Source organism: Schistocerca serialis, chromosome 1 (genome assembly GCF_023864345.2).
Source record: "Schistocerca serialis cubense isolate TAMUIC-IGC-003099 chromosome 1, iqSchSeri2.2, whole genome shotgun sequence".
NCBI classification, from domain to species: Eukaryota; Metazoa; Arthropoda; class Insecta; order Orthoptera; family Acrididae; genus Schistocerca; species Schistocerca serialis.
In genome coordinates, this window is record NC_064638.1 from 92864994 (window position 1) to 92890331 (window position 25338).

At 38.0% G+C, this 25338-nt stretch overlaps 1 protein-coding gene across 1 annotated transcript in view; it reads left to right on the forward strand.

Annotated features, from left to right (window-relative positions):
* LOC126462459 (calcium-activated potassium channel slowpoke) overlaps positions 1 to 25338 on the forward strand; it is a 915336-nt gene that overhangs the window by 165255 nt on the left and 724743 nt on the right. The window contains exon 6 of the mRNA XM_050096074.1: positions 23216 to 23307. Within this exon, the coding sequence (XP_049952031.1) occupies positions 23216 to 23307 (92 nt within the window). The remainder of the gene's footprint in view (positions 1 to 23215; positions 23308 to 25338) is intronic.

Genomic DNA, 25338 nt, shown 5'->3' on the forward strand with positions numbered 1-25338 from the left:
GTTAATCAGAGAAAATTGAACTCTTAACAGAAATTTACATGTGTTCACTATTCCCAGGGGCATGCTAGAATGGAATGAGTATGGGAGGATAACAGTGAAATGATACTCTATATATTCTTTAATGATACACTATATATTCTTCAATCCACTGTTTAATGAACTAGATGGAGCACAGTACAGATGTTGACATAAAAGCTGTGTCCTCCTATGTGTAACAAAATGAAAGACAGTCAGATGTGAAACTTGAATTCATTCCCTCTCTGTATTATTTGTAGACATTGAGTCTCTATACTGTTAAACTCCACTAACAAACAGTGAATATTTAAATTTTTCATAGAAAATTGAACAAGGGATTTTCATACATTGGCATTTTGTTGTCCAATACTTTCCTTTCCAAGAGATATTTACAAAGAATTTATACTCTCCCAAATATTAATACAGTGTATCCATAAAGTCTCACTATCATTTCAAACAACTGTAACTTGGACATTAGTAGAGATAGAGCATCATGGTTCTTTGTAAAATGTTTAGTAGCTCTCAAAAGTTTTTCTGTTATGCCAGAATTTCAATGTGTGCCCCACTCATTTTTTGTAGAACATCAAGGTGATATTAAGAGTTCTGCCTATATATAGGTCAACATTGCCGCATCAGCAGTTCGGATTTGCATTATTTTGCAAGAATGGAAGCAATGTCATTGACTGGTGTTGTGTACACATGATCCTTGACATAACCCCACAAAACGAAGTCTAATGATGTGATGTCATGAGTGTGGGGGAGATGCAATGGGACCATCACGACTCATCCATCACTCAGGAAATGTGTCATTAAACACATTCTGCATGTTCAAACTCTAATGCTGGGGTGCACTATCATGCTCAAAGATGATGGACAGCTGCAGCTCATCAGTCTCTCGTGCAAAAACTGTTCAAGCATACCCTGGTAAAAATTTCCCAGTATAGTTTTCTCTGCAAAGAAAAAAGGGTCTGTCTCCCTATCGTATATTAGACCATGCCAAACATTAAGTCTGAGGTTTACACAAGTGTGTTTACAAATTTTTTGTTGCTACTAATGTTGTGGCAATTTACATGTACAGAAATGTGGATCATTGCTTCATATTTAAACAACCACTACTTCGGGTAATCATTGTGAAGATATGTGGAGGCCAATGTGTAACCTGCAAATGCATATTGCAGATGATCATTGTATAGCTGTAATGCTTGCACCATTTGTACTGTGTACACAAAACACATGCTGCCTTATGAATTTACTTCTGTGGGTGCATTGAAATGCTGCTTGCATTTTGTACACTTACCAGAGACATCGGGAAGCCACTTCAAGGAATATCTTTGAAACTGTCTGTCTCTTTAAAGTTTTTGAAACAGCTCATTACGCTTGTTTTGCCAGTGATACCCTCCCAGCCTGGCTATAATAATTCCCTAGTACCATTGTCATAGATTTGGATTGTGCATACCAGATGACACATTCCAACTTCTCCTGGTCTGTCGCCATTTTGATGTACTCGAAGTCAGATATGCAACAAAGGACAATGTAAAAAGCTCTGAGAGATGCTAAATGTTTTACAACTAAACACAATTATCTATCTCTATCTCTATCTCTATCTCTATTAGTGACTGAGCTACGACAATATGAAAAGGCTAGATTGCTACTTGCCATATTCTGGAGACGTTGAATCACAGACAAGCACAACAGAAAGACTAGTAAACATGTGGGCTTTCAGCCTGAAGGCCTTCTTCTGAAATAGATAACATATACACACACACTCATGCAAATGCAGCTCTCGCACATGTGACCACTGTGTGTGACTGCTGAGGTCAGAATGCGAGCAACTGTGCATGAATCTGTATGGTGGGGCTAAGGTTGAGGGGGGAGTGGGAGAGAGCAGGTTATGGATGGGGGACAGTAAATTGTTCTTTGTGGGAGTAGCTAGGTGTTTTTGGGAGGTTAGACAGGAGGGTGGGGGTGGGGAGCTGAAGAGGAGGGAAGTAAAAAGACTCTGGGCTCCCTTGTAGAATAGAAGGCTATGGAGTGGGAACAGGGAAGGGAATAGGTGGCTGAAAGACAATGACTAACAAAGGTTGATGACAAAAATCAAACAGTGGAAAATCCAGGCTGGAATGTAACAACATCATGAAAAGGGAAGTTGCTATTCACCATATAGCAGAGATGCTGAGTTGCAGATAGTCACAACAAAAAGACTGTCACAAAAAAGTTTTTGGCCTGTAAGACAACACACACATGCGCATACACACACACACACACACACACACACACACACACACACATATGACTGCAGCCATGCAGAAGGTTGATGCCAGAGAGTTTTCAGGCATGTAGGATATATTACAGGGGGAGTTCCTGCCTGCGCAATTGAGAAAAGCTGGTGTTGGTAGGAAGCCAGATTGCATAGGCTGCGAAGCAGTCATTACAATGAAGAGCAATGTGTTGAGCAGCATGCTCAGCAACTGGGTGGTCCAGCTGTTTCTTGGCCACATTGCTTGTCAATGGCCATTAATGTGCATAGACATGGTCATCACGTACCCAGGTAGAATGAAGCATAGTACTTGGAGCTTAGCTAGTAAATCACATGACTGCCTTCACTGGTGTCCTTGTCTTTGGCAGGACAATTGATGCTTACAACCAGACTGGAGGTCTTTCACAGAGATATGAACGATGAGGCAAGGGGCTGGGAGCAGGGATTATATAGGGATGGACAATCATATTGTGTAGGTTCGGTGGGTGGTGAAATACCACTTTGGGAGGGGTGGGGAAGATAGTGGGTAGGACATGCCACATTTTAGGGCATGATGAGAGGTAGTTGAAACCCTGGGGGAGAATATGATTCATTTGCTCCATTCGTGAGTGGTACTGAGACATGAGGGGTATGCTCATCTGTGGTCAGATGGCGGGCTTTGGGAGGTTGTGGGTGACTGGAGAGAGAAGACATGGGAGTTTGTTTCTGTACAAAGTTAGTAGGGTAATTACAGTCTGTGAAGATCTCAGTGAGACCCTTGCTATACTTCGAGAGGAACTGCTCGTTACTACAGATGCAAAGACCATGGGTAACTAGGTTGTATGAAAGGATCCCGAACAGATGGCAGCTGCCGAAGTGGAGGTATTTCTGGTGGTTGGTAGGTCTAAAATTGATGGAGGTCACACCAGATGAAGCAAAGGGGGGAGAAAGTGTTGAGGTTCTGGAGGAATGTGGCTAGGATGTTCTCATCCTCAACCTAGATCATGAGATGTGATCAATGAAACCGAACGAGGTGTGGGGTTTGGGATTCTGAGTGGTTAGGAAGGTCTCCTCTAGGTGGAACCTGAATAGGTTGGCATAGGATGGTGCCATGTGGGTGCCCAGTGCCATACCCCGTATTTGTTTGTAGGTGATGCCGCCAAAGGAGAAGTAATTGTAGTGGAGGCTGTTGACCAGGAAGGAGATTGTGAGTTTGGAATCCATAGGGCTTTGGGAAAGGTAGTATCCAGTAGCGGTTAGGGAATCACATTAGGTATGTTAGTGTAAAGGGATGTGGCATTAGTAGTGATGAGCAGGGCACTGTATGGTAAAGGAACAGGAAATGGTTGGTATCTTTTATATAAGAGGATAGGTTCCAGGTGGTAGGTTGAAGTTATTGGTCTATAAGAGCAGAGATTCTCTCAGTGGGGGCACTGTAACTGGCTACAGTGGGGCTTCCTGGGTGGTGGGGTTTATGTTCTTTGGAAGCATATAGAAGGTAGGAGTGCAGCAGGGAGTGGTAGGGGGGGGGGGGAGAGAGAGAGAGAGAGAGAGAGAGAGAGAGAGAGAGAGAGAGAGAGAGAGAGAAGAAGAGACTCTGGGGAGAGGTTCTGAGACCATCTTACATTGTCTGATCTCCTGAAGGCACATAACTGCCCTAACACCTTTCCATCTTGTCCTTTTATGCTCCCACAAACAGAACGTTACTGTTCCCCACCTGTACCCTGCTCTCCCTCCCTCTCCCCACCCCACCTCCTCCATATCCCAACACCCAGACTGCTTCTACATCTGTGTCTGGCCATTGTACTCCCATCATGCACGCATTCTGGCCCCGACAGCCACAGACGGCATTCATGTGTGTGTGAGGTGTGTTTGAGCGAATGTGTGAGTGTATATTGTCTGTTTCAGAAGAATGTCTTCTGGCCAAAGCTTATGTTTTTAGTAGTCTTTTTGTTGTGCCTGTCTGCGACTTAGCATCTCTGCTATATGGTGAGTAGCAATCTATCTTTTTCATAAGGTTGTGATTATCCCATTCTGGATTTTCTGTTGATTAGTTACTGAGCTATAACTTTTGCAGTATGGATATCATTCATGTTTGTCTGGCAACTTGTAGTGTTAGACAGATTCTTGTTAACATTAAAAGTCTCTTTTATAGTTCCATTATTAAATTTATCCTTTATGCTAGTTGTTTCAGCACCAGTGGTGATCCAAAATGAATGAACAAAAAAACTCTCTTCTGGAGAAGTTCCAGTTCAGCCACAAAAATTTATAATTGCTACTTTAGTTTATCAGTTAAAAGGGCACACCATGTTATACATCTAAGTTTTATCAAGGTATTCAACAAGTTTCATTTACATCTCATACTAAGATTTTCAAATTTTTTATACTCCTTATGGTGTGTAACAGTAATTCTGTCACTGGTTAGCCAAGATTTTTTCATTGTATTTCCAAAACATGGTGACTGCTGCGAGTGTGGTGGGCACTCAATATCAGCATCCCTTATGACCATTGATGTTAACATATCTATTTAGAATTCTTGGATAGCCAAACCCAATGTGTGCATGATGTACATTGCTCAACAAACAGAAATTAAATGACATTAGACACAAAACCCTAAAATGACCTTAGGAATAAGAATGTTTTCTCTGACACAAGTCATATTGTTACTATTCATAAATAATTACCAAGGCTTCCTGCACCATACAGTATGTTTGCATTCATCTTCTTTTGCACTGTGAGCTACAGCAACATACACACTACACAACTCACCATCCAGTGCATGGCAGAGGACATCTTGCACTCCTAGTACTCATTCCCTTTCCTGTTACATTTGCAAATGGAGCAAGGCAAAAACAACTATCTGTATGCTTTCATATGAGCTTTGATTTCTCGTGTACTGTCTTGCGGGTTCTTATGCAAGATGTATGTTGGTAACAATAAGATCATTCTGCAAATTCTATTTCTTTAAACTTTCTAAATAGTGTTTTGCAAAAAGAAAATTTTCTATCCTCCAGGCATACTAATTTGATGATTGAACATTCTGGTAACAAATCTAGCAGCACAGCTCTGCGGAGAATTGCTTCAAAGTCTTCCATTAACCCGATCCGGTGGGAGTCCTACACACTTGAGCAGTACTCAAGAATGGGTTGTACAGTTATTGTGTATGTGATCTCATTTATAGATGAGCTACTTTTTCCTAGCATTCACCCGGGAAACTGAACTTAACATTTGCCTTTTCTACAATCGATACTCTTTCCATTTCATGTCTTTTGCTATGTTACACCTAGCTATTTAATCATCATGTCTGTATCAACAGTACACCACTAACACTGTTTTTGAACAAATTTCCACATGTAAAGAAAGCTGTCATTCACCACACCAAATAGAGAAATTCTGGCAAAATCAACCTGTACCCTCCTACAGTTGCTAAATGATGACACTTTCTTGTACACACATCATCATCATCATCATCATCCACAATCAATCACAGATTGCTGCTTGCTCTATCCGATAGATTTGTGTGTGTGTGTGTGTGTGTGTGTGTGTGTAACAAGGGTAGTCCCATCACATTTCCATAGTCAGTCCCGGTGAGGTTCCATTACTTAAAAAAACTTGAGTATTTATTCCAAATACATAGACCTTTGTTAACAATCTGCAGTGTGACACTGTGTCAAAAGCTTTCTGGAAATTTAGAAAATGGAGTCCCTTTTTCTGTGGCACACAGGATGTTATGTGAGAGAAGAACAAGCTGAGTTTCTTATGAGTGATTATTTGTAAACCTGTGTTGATTTGTGGAGGGATGCTATTTTTTCTCAAAGAAATTTTGCACAATACAGCTTAGAGTATGCTCAAGAATTCCACAGCAAAGGAGTGTCAAGGATATAGATCTCTAATTTTGCTGGTACATTCTTTTATCCTTCTTATATATGGGAGTCACCTGTGGTTTTTTTTCCCACTTGCTTGACTTTTTCTCATAAATGCAAGCTAAGTAAGGGGAAAATGTTGAAGAGCACTCTCACTAAAATTAATAGGGGTTTCAACAGCATTCAGTGACTTAACTTATTTCGAACTCATTCAGATGTTTTTCCACTCCTGGGATACCTGTTTCTGTGTTCTCCATAAGAGAGCTTATGTGGTTGTCACACATTGGTATATCTCTACGATTATCCTGTTTGAATCATTTTTAAAAACAAAATATGAAATTTCAGCTCTCCTTTTGCTGTCTTCTGTTGCCACATGAGACTTGCCTATGAGTGACTGAACAGACTTTGACATAGGACCAGAATATACTAGGATTCTCAGCAAGAACTTTGGCTGATGTTTTTATAGGCTCATGGATTTCTACTAACTTTTGCCAGATGACATTTCTACAACCTTAGTTGAACTGAGAATGCAACAGTTACTGCTCTCTCAGCATTTTATGAGTTTCATTATTAAACCACATGGATCTTTTCCACCCTCAGAAAACTTACTCACCATGAACTTCTCCAGAGTATAGTATAGAATAATTTTAAATTTTTTCCATAATTCCTCTACCTCCATCATATTAGAATTAAATGACATCCATTTATTGTCTAAGTAGGATGCTAACAAATGCTTATCTGCTCTTTCCAGCATAAAAAAAATTACTAGCCTTCTAAATGGATTTACCTTTAGTAACCAACTGTGGTGACAATGTGATCACTAATCCCTGAATTGACACTGTCAATAAGGTACTGGTAGCAGCTTCCGGACACTGCTCAGTATTTACAGCATTATTCTTTGCCTTGTATCAGGCCACACAGTACATCCAGTGTCGCAGGCTTTTCATTTGCTCAATTGCTCAGACTCTCTTAGTGCCGTTCAAAGTCTGTGTGTGCTGCGCACTGTCCATCCCTTAGTGCAACGGGTTCAGGAAAGCCGTCGCTTGCTCGCTCTTGATGGAGCCACTGTGATGTTTATGTGCGTTCCTGGTCACGTTAGTATAACAGGGAATGAAGCCGCTGACACTGCTGCCAAGGCTGCAGTCCTTGTACCTTAGCCCTCTAGTTCTTATATTCCCTCTGATGATTTCTGTGTTGCCTTCTGTCAGCAGGTGGTGTCACTTTGGCGTTACTATTGTTCCTCCCTTAATGGGAACAAGCTCCAGGTTGTTAAGTCTCTCCCAACAGCTTGAACGACCTCCTCTTGAGCGTCTCACTGTGAGATCGTTTTAACTAGGTTGCGTATTGGACACTGTCCTTTCAGCCATCACCATTTGTTCAGTGGTGCTCCCCCACCACTTTGTGCACAATGTGCTCAACTTTTGATGGTCCATCATTTCCTGTTGGAATGCCCTTTATTTAACTGCTGATGTTCCCATTTGTGTTTGCCATCTGAGTTATCAACTGTTTCAGTGAATGATGTGCAGGCTGTTGACCACTTTTTACTTTTTATCCATCACAGCAAACATGGTGAAGGCCATTTAATTTTTAGTTCTGGACCTCCATTTCTCTATGACATATTTTATAGACCTTTCTCCATGCCCCTAGTTTCAGCTGTCTTCCCTTCTGTTGATTGGGATTGATGTGTAGACATGCTTAACTCCTCTCTTTGTCTTTGTGTTCTACAGTTTAGACATGGGCGGGAATGACCCTAGTTATTTTTGTGTCCTAAAACAAAACAAAACAATAAAATCACACATGTTTGTAGATACAAGGTCTAAAATATTCCCATTATGCGTGGATTGTTACACTACATGTTCAAGACAGTTCTTGGAGAAAACATTCAAAACCATCTGCAACAAATTCGTAGATGTCCCAGTATATACTCATTAGGTAAAAATTGCTTCCAACTAATATTACATAGTCAGAATACTTCTGTACTACAAAGCATATACTTTGAAATATTCTACAAATGTTGCAGTAGAATCAGGTGGATGATAAAAATATCCAATGATTAATTTGAGTTCACCTAGTCTGGTTAATTCTGTCTCGATTACTTCACTGTTAGGCTCAATTTTGACCTCGATAGATATAATATATTGTCAGTTGTAATGAATCCTACCCTCCTATGATATCTAACTGGTCTTTTTTGTACACAGTCCACGCTTCATTAAATATTTTGGAGCTTCCTACTTCTGGTTTCACCCAGATGTTGGTTACAAATATAGTTTGAATGTGCTCAACTTTCCTGGAGAGCAGTAAATTCAGTTACTTTATTCCAAATGATTTGGAAAATTACTGTTAAAATTTCAAAATTTGAGGTGCCTTTACTTTGTATGTAATCAGGTTTTGATCTCTCTCTCTCTCTCTCTCTCTTTCTTTCTCTCTCTCTACCCTTCCACTTGTGTCAGAACCAGAGGACCATGGGTACAATACTGCAGATTGTAGGCTCTGTTTGCATCCTGCAAGCAAGGCCAAGAGTCTTCACTGTTTCCACCAGCTTTGTTTCTGAGGATGGCCTCAGAACACAAGCAACATGAGTCATTGGTGCTGACATGAGCCATAACCTGAAGGTGACTGCACTCTGTGCCCTTGATGGCCATAAATCTATCTTCCTCCTCATCTTGAATGAGGTGCACTGGCAGATGTACTTAAGGCATATTGGATTTATTTCCAGGCGTGGATGTTATTTCCCTTTGGTGCCCCATAACCTGCCTAACTTTAGAGCTCCCAATAATTAACAAACCCTTCTCCCTGTGCACCTGCCTGGATTGTTCTAAAGGAGTGGCCACTTATCCTCTCATAGGGTATATGGACAAAGCAAGACAATCAGTCCCCACTTTCACCCTCTGCCTCAAGCAATGCAAATGGGTTACAATCTGCCACTCAACCTCAGATGAGAGTGGGCCCCTCCACCTGTCTCAAGTGTGCTGCAAGATGTCTCATCAGTAGAGCCCATTGGCAAATGAAGTGATACTTAATGGTGCCCCAAGCAATGCACCACTTCTGTATCCCATGGCAGCAGCTTGTAGCCAATTGGCCATCACAAACAGTGTCTCCTGCTGTGTGTGAACTGCAGCCAGCTCCTCGTGCATTTGTATGCAATAAGCAGACCCACTATCCACCAAAATATTAAAATTCGAAAGAAAATTATAAATAAAATTGAGCCCTGTTGTCATTTAGACATAAATTTTTACTATGAAATTTCTTGAGATTACAAACACAAGCTACTAGGAAGCGCTGTGACTGCCTTAATGATTACTACCTGGCCACTGTCCTTAAATTAGGAAACCAGATACTGCTGAACTGATAGAATGGTCATGTGTATTATGCAGAAATAAAAAATGAGACTATTTACAAAAATTATATGTAAGTGTACCACTATACATGAATGTATACCTCTGATGCTGGATAATTTAATACCATGTTAGTTGTGAAGTTATTGGAATGGGAAGTTTGCTAGGAAACCGTAGATGGAATATCAGCTTGTTTTGGGAAACTTTTTGTCAATCACCAAGCTTGATTTAAGCAATGGAAAGTGAATATAAGAAATGGTTGGTGGCCTAGCAATTGATCATGACTCATCATTATTGTTGTTTTACTTGCTTACTGCTACTCTGATGGTTGCAGTTTGGCATAGTGATTCTGTATGGTGGGGAGGTGTTACCAGATATTGGAGATTAAGCCAAATGACACAAAAAGTATAAAGGGCTACAGGAATAAAAAAATAAAGGAAATCAAGCAAGAGGAAAAATTAAAAGTGGGGTATAGCAGGAAAACAAACACTGCTAAATGTAGTAAAGTGTTTAACCTTAAAAAAAATTCAAAAGTGAAATAATTAACAAGAATGAGAAATGGAAACTCACCAACTTATATGTGCTTCACATTACAACACAGTGCTCCAGGCATGTAATGCACAACTGTACGGTTTAGTGGGGAGTGGTTCTCACTGAAGGTGACATGGGGACATGAATTGGGAGGGGATACTGTAAATTGGAAAGTGCAGGTCCAGTGGGTTATCTGAGATTGATGCCAGGATGATTACAGGAGAGGAGGATGTGTTGTATCTGCATAGTTCAGAGAAGCTGGTCATGGAGGGAAGGATCCAGATGGTCTGGGTTGTGAAGCAGCCATTGAAATTGAGGGTGGTGTGCTCAGATGCATGTTCTTCCACCTGGTGGTCAACTTTGTTCTTGTTAACAGCTGGTTGGTCGTAGCCATACCAATGTATAAAACTTTGCAGTGTTGGTGGCTTTCACAGGTGGTTGGTGGGAAAATTACAGTATTTTGAATGTTGGTTGTAACATCCTGTGCAACATTAATAATGTATTTTCTCAGAACTATCTTGAACAAATTGTACAGAAGCCCACTTATGATGGAAATATATTGGACCTAATGGCAACAAATAGATCTTATCTCTTTGAGGATTTCCACAGAAATACTAGTCTCAGGGCCATGAAGCAGTTGTAGGAGCAATAGCTACCAAAGTACAAAGAGCAGTTAAAACAAGTAGAAGGAGTCACATTTTCAGCAAACTAGATAAAGAGTCAGCAATGTCATATCTCAATAAGGAACTCAAAGCATTTCATTCTGGAGGGAGCATGTAGAAGAAATGTGACCCAGGTTCAGAAGAATAGTTGACCATCACTGTGCATAGACATGTATCTAGTACAACAGTTCATGTTGGGAAGACCCTCCATTGTGTACAGTCACTTTTAAAAAACCAGAGGCGACTGCATAACAGGTGTAAAACAAAGGTAAGGCTGTAGCTAGGGAAGTGCTAAATAACTCATTTGGCTGTCGCGAGGGCAATGTGTGAAGCTTTCAACAACTATCATAGTAGAATATTATCAAAGGATCTCCTGTCAATGATACCAAAGTTAGTATCCATACACTAACAGACAGGACAGGAACTGAAATTGAGGGTAGCAAATCAATATCAGAAATGCTGAATTCTACTTTCAATTGTTACATTACAAATGAAAATCCACTGATATTGCATCAGTTCAGTTCTTGCACCATTGTAAAGTTAAATGATATAGACATAATTGTGAGTGGTGTTGACAAACAGCTGAAATCTTTAAAACTGAACAAAGCTCCAGAGCCCAATGAAATCTCTATCACATTCTATACAAATTTGCAGCTGAGGCAGCTTCTCTTTTAATCATAATCTACTACAGATCCCTCGAACAAAAAGTGATTCCCAGTAGTTGGAAGAAAGAAGAGGTCACACCGGTCTGCAAGGAGGATAGCAGAAATGATCCACAAAACTACCATTCAGTATCCTTGATATCCACTTCTTGTAGAATCTTGGAACATATTCTGGGCTCAAGGGCAATGGGGTATCTCAAATAGAATTACCTCCTCCCTGCCAGCCAGTATGGATTCAGGAAACATGGGTCATGTGAAACCCAACTCACAATGTTCTCACATGAGATCTTGAGAACAATCACGTAGCTACAGTGTTTCTTGATTCCAAAAAGCATTTGACTCAGTACCACAATATGCTTATTATCAAATGTATGATCATATGAGGTATGAAGTGAAATTTATGACTGGATTGGAGATTTATTGGTAGGGAGGACACAGCATTTTATCTTGGATAGACAGTTCTTGATAGATGTAAAAGTAACTTTGGATGTTCACCAGGGAAATGTGTTGCAACCCTGTAAGTGCTCAGAGATATAAAATTGTGGACTTCACAAAATGAAAAACATAATGTCATATGACTTCAGTATCAACATGTCACATTTGGAGTTAGTTAACTCATACAAACCTCTGGGTGTATAACATTGTAGATGGAATGGTCACATACACTCAGCTACAGGTGAAGCTGGTGACAGACTTCAGTTTATTGGTACTAAACTAAGGAAATGTAATAAGACGACAAAAGAAAATTACTTACAAATCACTTGTGTGACTCAAACTAGAACATTGCTCAAATGTGTGAACCTGTACCAGATAGGACCAACAAGGGCGTTTTGGTATTCAGAAAGGACAGTATGAATGGTCACAGATTTGTTTGACCCATGTGAGAGTGTCACAGAAATCCTGAAGATACTGAACTAGCGGATACCTGAAGATATATGCAAAGTATCCAGGGGGAAAGCGTACTTACAAAGTTTCAGAACCAACTTTAAATGGTGAATCAATGAATGCCCTACAATGTCTATATGTTACTCCATTATGGATGTTGTTGTTGTGCTCTTCAGTCCTGAGCCTGGTTTGATGCAGCTCTCCATGCTACTCTATCCTGTGCAAGCTTCTTCATCTCCCAGTACCTACTGCAGCCTACATCCTTCTGAATCTGCTTAGTGTATTCATCTCTCGGTCTCCCTCTACGATTTTTACCCTCCACGTGGCCCAATACTAAATTGGTGATCCCTCAATGTCTCAGAACATGTTCTACCAACTGATCCCGTCTTCTAGTCAATTTGTGCCACAAACTCCTCTTCTCCCCATTTCTCTTCAATACCTCCTCATTAGTTATGTGATCTACCCATCTAATCATCAGCATTCTTCTGTAGCACCACATTATGGATAGTGAGGACATAATTAGATTAATTTCACTGTTTCCACATTTCATACAAAGCCTTAATAACTGGTATAATGGGGTTACCTTCTGCTCTTGCCAGTGGTTTGCTGAACATGGATGTAGATGTAGATATAGAGGCAGATATAGAGTAGTCTCTTTCCCAAGCTTGCTATTTTAATGAACAAAGCATTTTATATTCTAGTCTCAAATTCGCTTAGCGAAAGAACTTTCAGTGTGGCAGGAAACATTACCTTGGACAGACGAAGCAGACTTGGTTGGAAGTGAGTTGATGATATTCTGACAATTCATTCTAATTACAATGCTAACAGGAAAATATTTAGAGGCAATTTTTTTCTGTTAGGTTTCTAATTTGTTGGGGTGTAACATTCACATATGTAAAATTGAATCAATAAAGCAGATAATTTTATAAAACAGTATGTTGGTTTTACATTTTAAGACAAACCATCATTTCAAACATTTTCATTGCTTAAAAGAAGTATTTTTCTCTTATTAATCATAATGGTGTCACATTTAGATGCTACCATGCATGAATATATGTGTACAGCATAATCAAATTGATGTGGTGTAGTGTCATCCTTCTGTGGGATTATATCAGAAGCCACACTGGCCTGCAGACATGCAAGGATACTACTGTATAATGGTCACAATAGCAGAGCAGTGAGCACTTCAGACTTATTTATTTATTTATTTATTCCATGTGATCTGATGGTACACAGTGTGTTGCAGATGTCGGAAAATATCATTTAACATTGTTAACATGTGTTAACGTAAGCCTATAGTATCCTAATGTATTATATTGCTCAATGTTTTCAATTTAACACAAACAGCAAGATTATTGTTCTAAGTATTCATTTACAGAGTAAAAACAGTGACTCAACAAATATGACTTCACGGCTTTGCTAAATTTTATGTTGTCTTCGATGGACTTAATACTAGTGGGAAGATTGTTGAACAGTTGGACGCCCATGTGGAAAAATCACTTTTTACACAGTTGAGTGTTTGTATGTATAACATGCAGGTTTGCGTTTTTCCTGGTGTTGTGTTCATGTATTTCACTATTTTTTACGACTCTGGGGTCAGTTGGCACTATGTGTTTTCTGAAGAATTTTAGAGTCTCAGGAATGTAGAGGCAAGGTAGTGTAAGGATTTCCAACTTTCTGAAGATCGGTTTGCAGGAGTCTATGGGTTTGCTCCCAGTAATAATCCTCATTGCTCTCTTCTGGATTCTGAATGTGCTCAGAGCAGTTGGAGCATTTCCCCAGAATATTACACCATATTTTGGGTGGACTTGTATATAAGCGTAGTATTCACTGGTTAATGTTTTCAGGCTAGCACATGTTTTCAGTACACTCAATGCATAACAGCCAGTACAAATCCTGGCATTTACCTTTCCTGTATGTGTATTCCATTTCAGGTTATCTTGAACCCACAGACCTAGGAATTTGAAAACAGTGTCAGTATCTATTGAATGGTTATTTATAGTGCCAGATGGCTGAGAGGAATTTGCATTTTGTGTTTTGTGGAAGTTCATGGAAGCTGTCTTTTTGGTGTTGATAGTTAATCTGTTGATTTTTGCCCAGTTGCTGAGTTGATCAGTAGCCAAGTTCACAGCTTTTTGCACAGCCTCTGTATTCTCCCCTTTGAGGAGGACAGTTGTGTCATCAGCAAATATTATTGTTTTGTGTGCATCAACCATTCAGGCTCAAGTCATTAATATACAGGAGGAAAAGTAGGGGTCCCAACACTGAGCCCTGTGAAACACCTTGCTTTACAGTTTTATTACTTGATAGTATTTCGGTTATTGAGTTGCTTTGTCTATTAGTATATTTCATACTGACTCTCTGCATCCGATTGGTTAGGAATGTAGCAATCCAGTTGTTTGCAATTCCTCTGATACCGTAGTGTTCTAATTTTTCCAGTAATATTTTGTGGTCAACAGTGTCAAAAGCCTTTGACAGATCCAGAAATATGCCTGTTATGGGTTGTTTTCTATCTAACAGTTCTAAAAGTGTATTTATGCAATCATATACTGCAGTTTCAGTAGATTTGTTGCTTCTGAACCTATGTTGAGCTAAACTAAGTAAATCTTTTTTTTTTTTTTTTCAATGAAGTCCATGATTTTCTTGGACATTATTTTTTCAAAAACTTTAGAAAAGCAGGATGAGATTGAGATAGGCCTGTAGTTATTCATATCTTTATTATCACCTTTTTTGAAGACAGGAATTACTTTAGAAAGCTTCAGAGCTTCAGGGAAGATACCTGCCTGGGGAGAACAGTCACAGAGGTGAGTTAATGGTTCAGCAATTGTGTGTTCACAATTTTTGATTACAGCTGCTGGGATACCATCAATTCCAGCTGAATATGAATTTTTTAACTCTCTGAGGGCTTTTGCAACATCATTTTCAGTGACTTTGGTAATGAAAGTTGACTCTGCACATGTGTGATATTTTTGGTTTGCTGGTTGGCAATTTGTGTTAGGATTATTTTGGACCAGTTTTTCAGCTATGCTTGTAAAGAAATTGTTGAATGAGTTCACCACAACTTCGGGATTGGATATAGATTCATTGTGGGGTTTGATTTCTATGTTCGTATGTGAAGCTTTCATTTCCCCTCTTTCCCTTTTTATGATATTCCACATTGCTTTTACTTTATTGCTGGATTTGTCAATGTACTCATCATTCTGCATCCTTTTTGCTTGTCTTATCACTCTTCTTAGGATACATGTGTAGTTTTTATAGTATTCTGTTAGTTGGGGGGAGTCACTACTTTGTTTACATAACATGTGGAGTATTCTTTTATGTTTGCAAGAGATTTTTATAGCTGGTGTAATCCAACTCTTGTTTCTATTATTATTTACCCTTACTGGTTTTTGCGGAAAGGCCTCTTCAAAGTGGTGGATCATGTTGTCAAGAAATATGTTGAATTTCATGTTGATATCATTGGCTGTGTACATCTCTGTCCACTTTTCTTTACTAAGGAGGGCTTTTAGCTTGTTCAAGTTCTCTTGGGTGAAAAACCTTCGTAAAGTTTTAGGTGGGACTGGGTTTGAGGTATCTTTGCTAACATTGACCTTTGGAATGACAATTTGGTGGTCACTGAATCCTGCATTGTATACTTCTAGAGTTGGGTTAAGTTTATTTCTATTTGCAAAGATTTGATCTAGAGCTGTCTTGGATGTGGGTGTTATTCTAGTGGGCTCGTTTACAAGGCCATGCAGATTATAAGTTTTTGCAATGTTAATCAATGTTTCCCTGTTTCTGTTGTGGGTGAGAAAGTCTATATTAAAGTCACCACATATAATCACCTCCTGTTTCCACTGACTTATTTTGGATAGAAACAAGTCCATTTGTAACAGAAAATCATTAATACTACTGGAGGGGGGACGGTAGATTGTAGCTACAATTAGATTTAGATCTGTAAGCTTTATGGCTGCACATTCAAAGATCTTATCTGTTCCTATTTACTTTAGGGTAGGAAGTGGGCTATATTCAATGTGTTGTTTAATGAAGATGGCAACCCCACCATGTCCATCATTTGATCTGGATTAGTGTTCACACAATTTGAAGTTGGGCAGTGAGATTAGCTTAACCACATCAGTGCATAGCCAGTGCTCTGCTAGGCATACTACTGAGATATCACTGAGTTCACTGGTCAGCAAAATGCTTAAGTCATCAGTTTTGTTGCTCAATGATTGGACATCATGATAATAGATTTTCAGGTCTGAGTGGGGTTTACTCAGGGGGCTCGAAGACATATTTACTGTGTCACTGACCTTTAGTTTAAATTGTGCTGTATTCCAGGTATGTTGACTTCTGAGCAGTTGTGCTGGTTCTGTTGGTCGTCCTTGGCAGCCATCTCATCTTCCAGGTGGGCTTGAAAAGTATCCACATGCACTTCACACTGTTGAGGCATCACATTGACGTTTTGGAGGGATGTCTCGATAATGTTCACCATCACATTATTGATCCTTTCATGTTCCTGGCCTTTTTGATGGGTCAGGGGGTTTGTGTTTCGTCTCTGTGACTTCGTGACACATTTGTCTAGTGTAGTTTGCACAGTATGGCCACTATTACTCTTTTTATTTCCCATCTTGTTTGTCTTTATCCAATTGCTTATTAGCGTCTGTTTATGGTTTCTGACTTTTGGTTTCTTATTGTCACCCATAGTTGTCAGGAAGGCCAGTCTATTGCCACATTTGTTTAGGTGTAAGCCATGTGTTGTGAAGTGGTTTCTGGCTAGTCTCTCTATTTCAAAGTTCACAGCAATTCTTTTTTTGTACGCGTGTTTAGCTAAATTCAGAGCCTGTATGAGGTGGAGGTTTGCAGTATTAGTTTTACTATTTAAATTTTGAACATCATATCTCTTGGGTATAGGATGGATAATGATATTCATTTTGTGACTTAGAGCGAGTATTGGTTCCAATGGTTCTACCACATGCTTCAACATTAGATCGAGAGGTTTGTCTATGTCATTAGAACCCCCTATTACAATCAAAGTATCACGTGTACCGAAGCTTCTTGTCAAATATTCTGCGTTTTTTATCTCTTCTTTTAGTGGGGTTTTACTATGCTTTTTACCTGGTATGAGGGCCCTAGTTTGTCTTGCAGCATTTGAGAACAGTCTCTTCCATGACTGTCACTTAATATTAGTACTTTCATTTTTTCCAAGATTTTCTTGCTATGTAACGTTCTGGAATTTCTTTCGTTTTTGTCCTGCACATATATTGGTGCTTGAGAGATTATGTTTGTCGTCGGATTATTCATACACTTTGTGATGGATTGTTCACTTTGGGTTAATTTTTGCGTAAGATATTGAGCAAAGTTAGACTGCAAATTGACCTTGCTAGCATCTTGCACACGGCGGTTATCAGTAGTCACACTTTTAAAATCACTTTCTGGATCCATTTCACGTAGGCGTACCCCCACATTAGCTTTGTTTTCAGTTGCAGTTTGTTTACATTCAGATTTTACAGGGCTATGATCACACGTGGCACTAGACAACACACGATTTCTGAGCATTGCATTCTGAGCACGATTTACGGCTTGACTATTTCTCGTAGTACATTGGCCCGTCAAATGCCAGTTTTTGTCACCGATATTTACGTTCGGTGTGCGGATAACTAATTCATTGTTCGTGGTTTTATTGGTTACTGCCACTTCAAGTTCATTACACTTCACTAATAGTTCATGAAACTTCACCAGTAAGCTTTCAAGCTTCAGGTTGAGGTCCATTATTTCTTGTTTCAACTATGTAATTATGTGATCCTGCGTTTTTAGAGTATTGTTTTCTTTGTATTCAGTTGCTTGTATGATGCACTGGCGGCATGTCCACTGTTCTTCACTGTTAAAGTATTTCAGGTTAACTTTGGTGCATTTTTCGTGATACCAATAATTACAGTCAATACACAGAATACCTCATATAACTCTTTTCGAACATATTTTGCACTTATTACGGTCAAAATTCGTTGGAACTGCGGGATCGGCAATTTGTACACTTTTACTCGGCGCCATCTTGCTTCCACCTCCTCCTCCTCCCCCCAGGCTGCATTGTTTGATTACAACTTGCATTTATATTTGAGGATGCCATGCCTGAGATGGTGGGCTCAGGCAAATAATATCCCTAATCTGCAGACCTCTAATTGGCCACAGACGGTTCAGATGGTAAAGAGTAATGGTAGCCAAAGGTATTGGTTAGAGTTTCATTTAGTTGGAGTTTCATTCTAGCACACAGCTTCAATCTGTCAGTAATCTTCAACTGACTTACATTAGACTTTTTGACATGTACTTAATACTTACCCATTTCTTCTTCTTCTTCTACTTCTTCTTCTTATTTATTGCCCAATTTTGAAATAAGCACTAAAGTACCACACAAATCGATTACCTGTTGTAACTAACAGCTAACTCTGAATTCATTCATTCATTCACTTATTTTGCTGTTCATTTGATCTACTGTTGGAGTGTATTATATTAGACAGGAAGAAGATGACCAAGCTTTTAACCCACATGGGTGGCTTGTAGCATCTAATTTACAATACAACACCAAGTCTCTTTCAGTGTCTCAAGCCATCTCTTATCTTTTGGCTTACCGAACATGTGCTTGTTCATTCTATTTGAGAGCAAATTTTATACTATGACTCACACTGACTACTCAGAATTTATATAACCTACTGATCTGGCTATGTCCCTGATTGATTACGATTAGAATTTATGTACTTGTCATGAGTATTCTACACCCACATTACACTGCTTTGAAGGTGGCAGCTGCTTGAGTTAGAAATATGTAAAGGGCAAGTATAAGAGACTGTTGGTATGTGTACAGAAGGTGAGTTGTTCTTGGTGTGATTTTAGTGTTATTTTTGACAACAATATAACTTACAGATGGGCCAGATAATTAGTTAGACTTTGAACAGGAAGTATGAGAGAGAAGAAATTTGGATATTCAGTCAAGGGAGCAGGAAATTTGGGGAGTAGGCAGACACTACTAGCAAAGTTACAGTTGTAAAGAAATGCAGAGATCATCACTTCTACCCAGAATGCAAGGAATTGGATGGAAAACAACATGGCTGAGGGGAACAAGAATGTGCAATTCCTAGTATATTCAACACAGTGAAGACTATAATCCATCCTCTCTTCAAATTTCATGTCCTATTTCTTTAAGTATGGACACCGTCCTATAATTTTCATACTTTCGTTTGCCCCTTTACCCCCTGTCATCAGAAAATAACCAGCAATGTATCATTTGGTGCATTGACACTTTTCAATCATTACTAGTTTGGACTGAAACATATATTATTCATAAAAAGTGAGGTGACACATTCCACCAACTCTCTTCATAACAACATTTTATAATTATTGTAATTGATTGCCAGTGTTTGTTCTAAAGTATGGTACAGCTTTTTCATCGGAGCTTCAGTTGTCTGCTTAGAGAACTATGTTTTGAAGTATAAGTTGGCAGTTAACAATATTAAAAAGTAAATACTATCTTAAAGACAATTATTTAATTTGCCTTTTAATTTATGTCACAATTATTGGCTTATAAGAGAATCTGCTGTAACAGTAATTTCTGTTTAGTGTTCTGTTTTAATTCTTTTTGATTGCCTCTGATTCATGTGGTATGTGAATTCCATACTATTGCATGTCTGTAACCTAGGTTTTGTTTTGTCACAAGCATTTGATGATTCTGTATTATTGTTTTTTAAGTACTGTCATTGAAGTAATTATCAAACCTGAAAACAATTTGTAAAATGTTGAGTGATGTTCAGAACACATATTTTTATAAGGAGTGATTATCAGCTGTTAAAAAGAGAAGTATTATAAAAGTTTTATGAGTATTTTAAATATCTTGATGTGGACTGCTATGACATGTTTCCGTGGTTTACAGTCCCTTGACTCACTAACAGCTATAATTAGACATGAGTAATAATAACCAGGTTGTTTCTGTTTTAAGTGAAAATGGATTTTAAACAGTCCGAAAGAAAGAAATTTGTTATGATGGCTGCATCACTGAGTGTGAATGTTCAATGAGTATAATGTCTCTCTCTCTCTCTCTCTCTCTCTCTCTCTCTCTCTCTCTCTCTCTCTCTCACTAACTCCAAGAGTTTTCCACAAGTCCTTAATTTGCTGTAGTGTTCTCAGAATTGTCATCATAAAGATATGTTAGTTCATCCTGAATATTCTCATAATATGCAGGAATAAATCAACAAATGTTTTTTTCATCAGATCAGAAATTTGCTAATAGGAATGTGAAAATTTAATCTATCAGTGACACTAACATATTTTTTGTTACAGTAATTCAAATGTTCATTCTACCTTGTCAGAAAAAGAATGAAAATAGTTTCTCCAAGTCATATGTTTGTTTTTAGAACCATCTATAAACTACTTGGTAAATTACTATGACAGACATGATCAGTATATGGTGGTGTGTATTCTTGCACAAAATATCAGTGTAGGAAATAGGAAAGTTGTGCAGAATGCCTTTGTGCCAAATAAAGTTATGATACATTTTACAACAAAATCAATGTAAACAGACAAAGAAAGAAATTCTAGCTGTGCCACAAGTGACAACATTTTACTATATTAAAAGTTGATGTAGGTACAGCTGTTACGGTGGAATAGTGTTAACACATGCTTCCTCTTTACTTTCTCAATTTATTTAATTCTTTTGCTTCAAGTGCTATTAGCAGATGATTTGTTGCCCTTCTCAAGCATGAGCAGTTTACCCATAATTATTTACATTTCTTTGTAATGTGAAGCAAAGAAATTACAGCTGCCTGTCAACACTGACTTGCATTACACTTTGTCGAATATTTCGGATTTCAATCTCTTGCCTGTCAGATTTTGTTAATAATTTCCTGTATGATATGTACTTGCTTTTATTCAATAATATCTAACTTTTGTGTTTGCAGATTTTTGTATTATTGTAGAACTGTTTAACTAGTCAATTTTTTATTAAATTGGCTTCTGAGTCTTGCTTGGATTTTGTAATTTGTAATATTTTTGTATGTTATGTTTATGGAATACGGGTGTTATCGTTTTATGGATAAGTTTTTTTAAGTCAGTAAATTTTATGTTGGAATGGATTTTAAAGTTTTATCTATAATTTTTAACCTTTCTTTTAAAATTTGAAATTCTTAAAATTAATGAATACAAAGAAATGACACACAGCTCATATATCTGCAAATAATAGTCCACTTTTGCATGCACACTTTTGTACATGTGTGTGTGACCACACACAGTGAGGCAGATGCGTGCGCATGAGTAACTGGGGGGGGGGGATGCGTACATGCACACTCTCTCTCTCTCTCTCTCTCTCTCTCTCTCTCTCTCTCTCTCACACACACACACACACACACACACACACACACACACACACACACACACACACACACACACACACTTGATCACTAGCTTCTCATATTGCTTTCATTTATTGTCAGTTATAGCCTGTAGTTCTTTATTTACCAGTTTCATCAAATTCCAGGAAATCTGCATACTGTTTGATAGATTATTTTTACAAAATTATTGACATTACATCATTTTATGATTCTTGAAAAATTCAAGATTTAGAAGCATAGCTTTTGCGAGTGGTTCAAAGTCGAAGACATATGTTGAGCTTGTTTCTGCTGCTGTGTTAGTACAGGAGAATTTAAAGATTTTAAGTTTCCAGCATGAAAAAGCTGCATATTCTGTATTCAGTCAGAAAAGTTTTCTTGCCTCCATTGTCTGCAAATCTTCCTGAGTTATGGAGCTGCTGGTGGTTCTATGTAGGCGGTGTTTGCCAGTTGGATCCCAGAGATCACCGAGTTGGCTGGCAACCGCTGCAAATACGGAGGGCAATACAAGCGGGAACGTGGACGGAGGTACTCGCGTAATGTCATAGACATTCGTTACACAATTACTTGAAGCCTTCCCAGTTTTTCAGTATGATCTTTTACAATATTTTTGATAAACTAAACACCTTTTATAGAAGGGTTTTGTGAATGATTTGATTTAAATTAGGCTTGAATTTTAATACAGATATTAATGACTGTCCATCTACCACTGTAGCCAATGCAGGTACATGATAGTATGTAATGGTTTCTTGGTGGCATGCCTTGATTGATATCAGAATGTTTTCATACTAGGCTTTCTCTGGGTTCTGAGGGCCTGTTGCTACATAGAGTAGAGTTGATATCATGCTAGTCCACTGCGGCTGATTTAATATTCCTGTAGAATGCACTCACTGCCTTATTAATCGCTTTAGATATTCAAAATACACCCCTCACTTACTGTAATTTTATTATTTGTTGTTTTCTGCACTAGTGGTGCTACATTAACACTCTTCCGAGACATATAGTGTCCCTCTTTGTAAGATTGCTAAAGAAAGCAATCCGGGATACAGCTATGTTTATTAAAAGATATCGTCTCTCAGCAGTGATAGCTGAAAGCCTACAGAAGCAGTTCATATCATTCAAATGAGCCAGGTGTCACCATGGCTGTACACCAAGAAACATTGGCTCGTTGGTGGATGTGATGCAATTACCTTACTTACCTAAATGCAGGTTATGTGTTTGCTAGATAGATAGTGTTGTAGGAAGACATAGCACATTCTGTGATAAAGTGCACAGTTGTACTGCCACTGTTTTGGTGTCTTAGCAAACACATCATTGTGATTGGGTAATTATGGTACATGTTATTTGCGAAAGCTAAATCTTGGAATGTGCTTGCTGAAGGAAAATAACTTTGTGCCTGGAGCTAACAAGCCATGGTTTCTGTGTGTGTGTTATAGTTTTAACAGTAATTGATAACCAAACAACATGATTCCAAGGTATATGATGAGAACTTTTCTATTTGCCAAAAGCTGGCACCTGTGTCCCAGAAGAAGCACTTACATTGCTTTCCGTGTTCCACTATAAAATCTAGTCTTTTCAGTCTCTTGTATCATTCATTCAATTGTCATTATTCATTCGAGTGTTTTTGTGTCTTGTTCTGTTTTATCCCTTCATGCCATGACGACCCCCGTGTATAGGCCATTTTCGCAAGTTGTATCCCCGAGATTATTGATCTGATTGGGACTAGACCCAAGTACGGCGGCACCTTGAAGAATGAACGCGGCAGAAGGTGAGACAATTAGCCTAACAAGTCTGTCGAGAAAACAAAGAAAAATTATTAAGGAGTTCTTTTGTCCAAATGCTTCTGTATCTTTACTAGTTAATATTAAATTTCATTTCATAAATAAATAAAAATTAATTTTGATCATGTTATAATTAAATAGCAAATTATCGTCATATGTCACAGTATTTTAGCTTGCTCAGCAACCATGTTATTGGAAATAACTTCTTTCATTAATCATATGATGCAGTGACTAAGGATAAAAATCTGTCATTTAAACAGTGTTATAAATATATCCTCCACTTTGATGATTGTTGTGGTAATCATTGTTTTAATCTGACTTCTCCTGATGTTGCTATTATTTTAGTTTCCTTATAATTTTTCCTCTGATAAGATGCAAACCAACCCTTGTTCATTTGTATCTAGTGCTAATTGATTGTTGCATTCTTTAACCAACAGTGATCCTGTCCAGTGGCAGATCTGAATTCATGAAATGCTATAAATTCTCAGATTTGTGTATGTGGTGCCAAACTGTCATATTCTGTTGTAACAGCAAAGAGACACGTTTTGAAATTTTGTGCTTTATCTAGTATTTATTGTATCCATATTATGTCCACAATTAATGGCCCAAAGAAAGCAATTTTTCAAAAATATATTCATCATAATTCTCTTGTAACTTGAAATTCTTTCAGTGACAGGCAATGTCTTTTGGATAGGAATGTAATTAGTTTAAATCCATTATATGACTTTAAATGTGCAAGAAAAATATTTTAAGGACAAAAAATGGTTCCCACAATAGTTTGCAATTGCTACACATCTGCTACAGAAGAATTAAAGATCAAAATGTTGTATATTACACTTTCTCTATCAATGCATTATGGCAACAGGATGTACCCATCCCACTACCTCTCCAGCTACTTGTTCGTACTGTTGTCTAGCCGAAGAATTTTGACAACAGTTTCATTTACAGGTTAGATGCTTAAGCTGCAGGTCTGCTCCCCATTTGGGGCTTATATTGTGAGCACCACGTGATCAAACTTATGAGTAGTACCTAACAGTAATCACGTAGGTGGTTTCTTTCTTCATGCACATTGCTGGTGTTCATGTTGAAAGGAGATAAATGATATATTTAATGAAGTTCTTTTTTTCACAGTTAAGGTCGGTTGATAGGAAAGTTTTTGTCTGTTATTTACAACTTACTGTGGTTTTGTGTATTCAGAGGATATTGAGAATCATAAATTAAGCATGATCTGTTTTTGTATATGTTTTCTCATATTTTCATTGCTGTAAATGACACATTTTTTATCAGTAACATCTCTGAAACATGTTAATTATTGATTGATATACCTGAAAACTAATGGTCTCCAGAACTAAAAAGCAAATTGTAGTGGATACTATTGAACATAACAATAAATAAAAGTACAGTAGAATACTTTATTTCATATTATTTTATCACACTGTGTTTGACAAAATACTTCAAAATATTCATAAAGGTGGAAAATTTGTGTTTTTGAATGTACATTTGATTGAAAATGAGAATGGAACTGATCATACACACTTTGCTGTTATGTCTAGGAAGAAGTGCATAACTTCTTCGTATGCTTTCATCCAGTTTACTCTCATGATGTCATGATTTTAGGATAAAGCTGGTTTTGTGTTTGTCTTCCATGATTTCATCATTTAGATTAACAAGTTGAATTTTGCAAGTCTGAAACACGAAGTTTCTTTTACACATTAGTATGTGAGAACATTCTGATTTTAATGCCTGATATACTGAAGTGCTGTACTGTATGCTAGAAAAATTACTGATATAGTAATTATCAGAGGAATGCTTTCATTGTTAAAGTTAACTGTGACAGAAAATTACTTCCTGCCACTTAACAGAAAATGTGGTAAATTTATATTTGTGTTCATACAGCAGGATAATGTTCAGTTATCTGATAATGGATTAACACTAAAAGAAAATATTTTATTTAAACATTACTGCTACCAATAAATAGCTGACAAAATATAAGACAGTAATTTTTCAGTGAAGGTTTA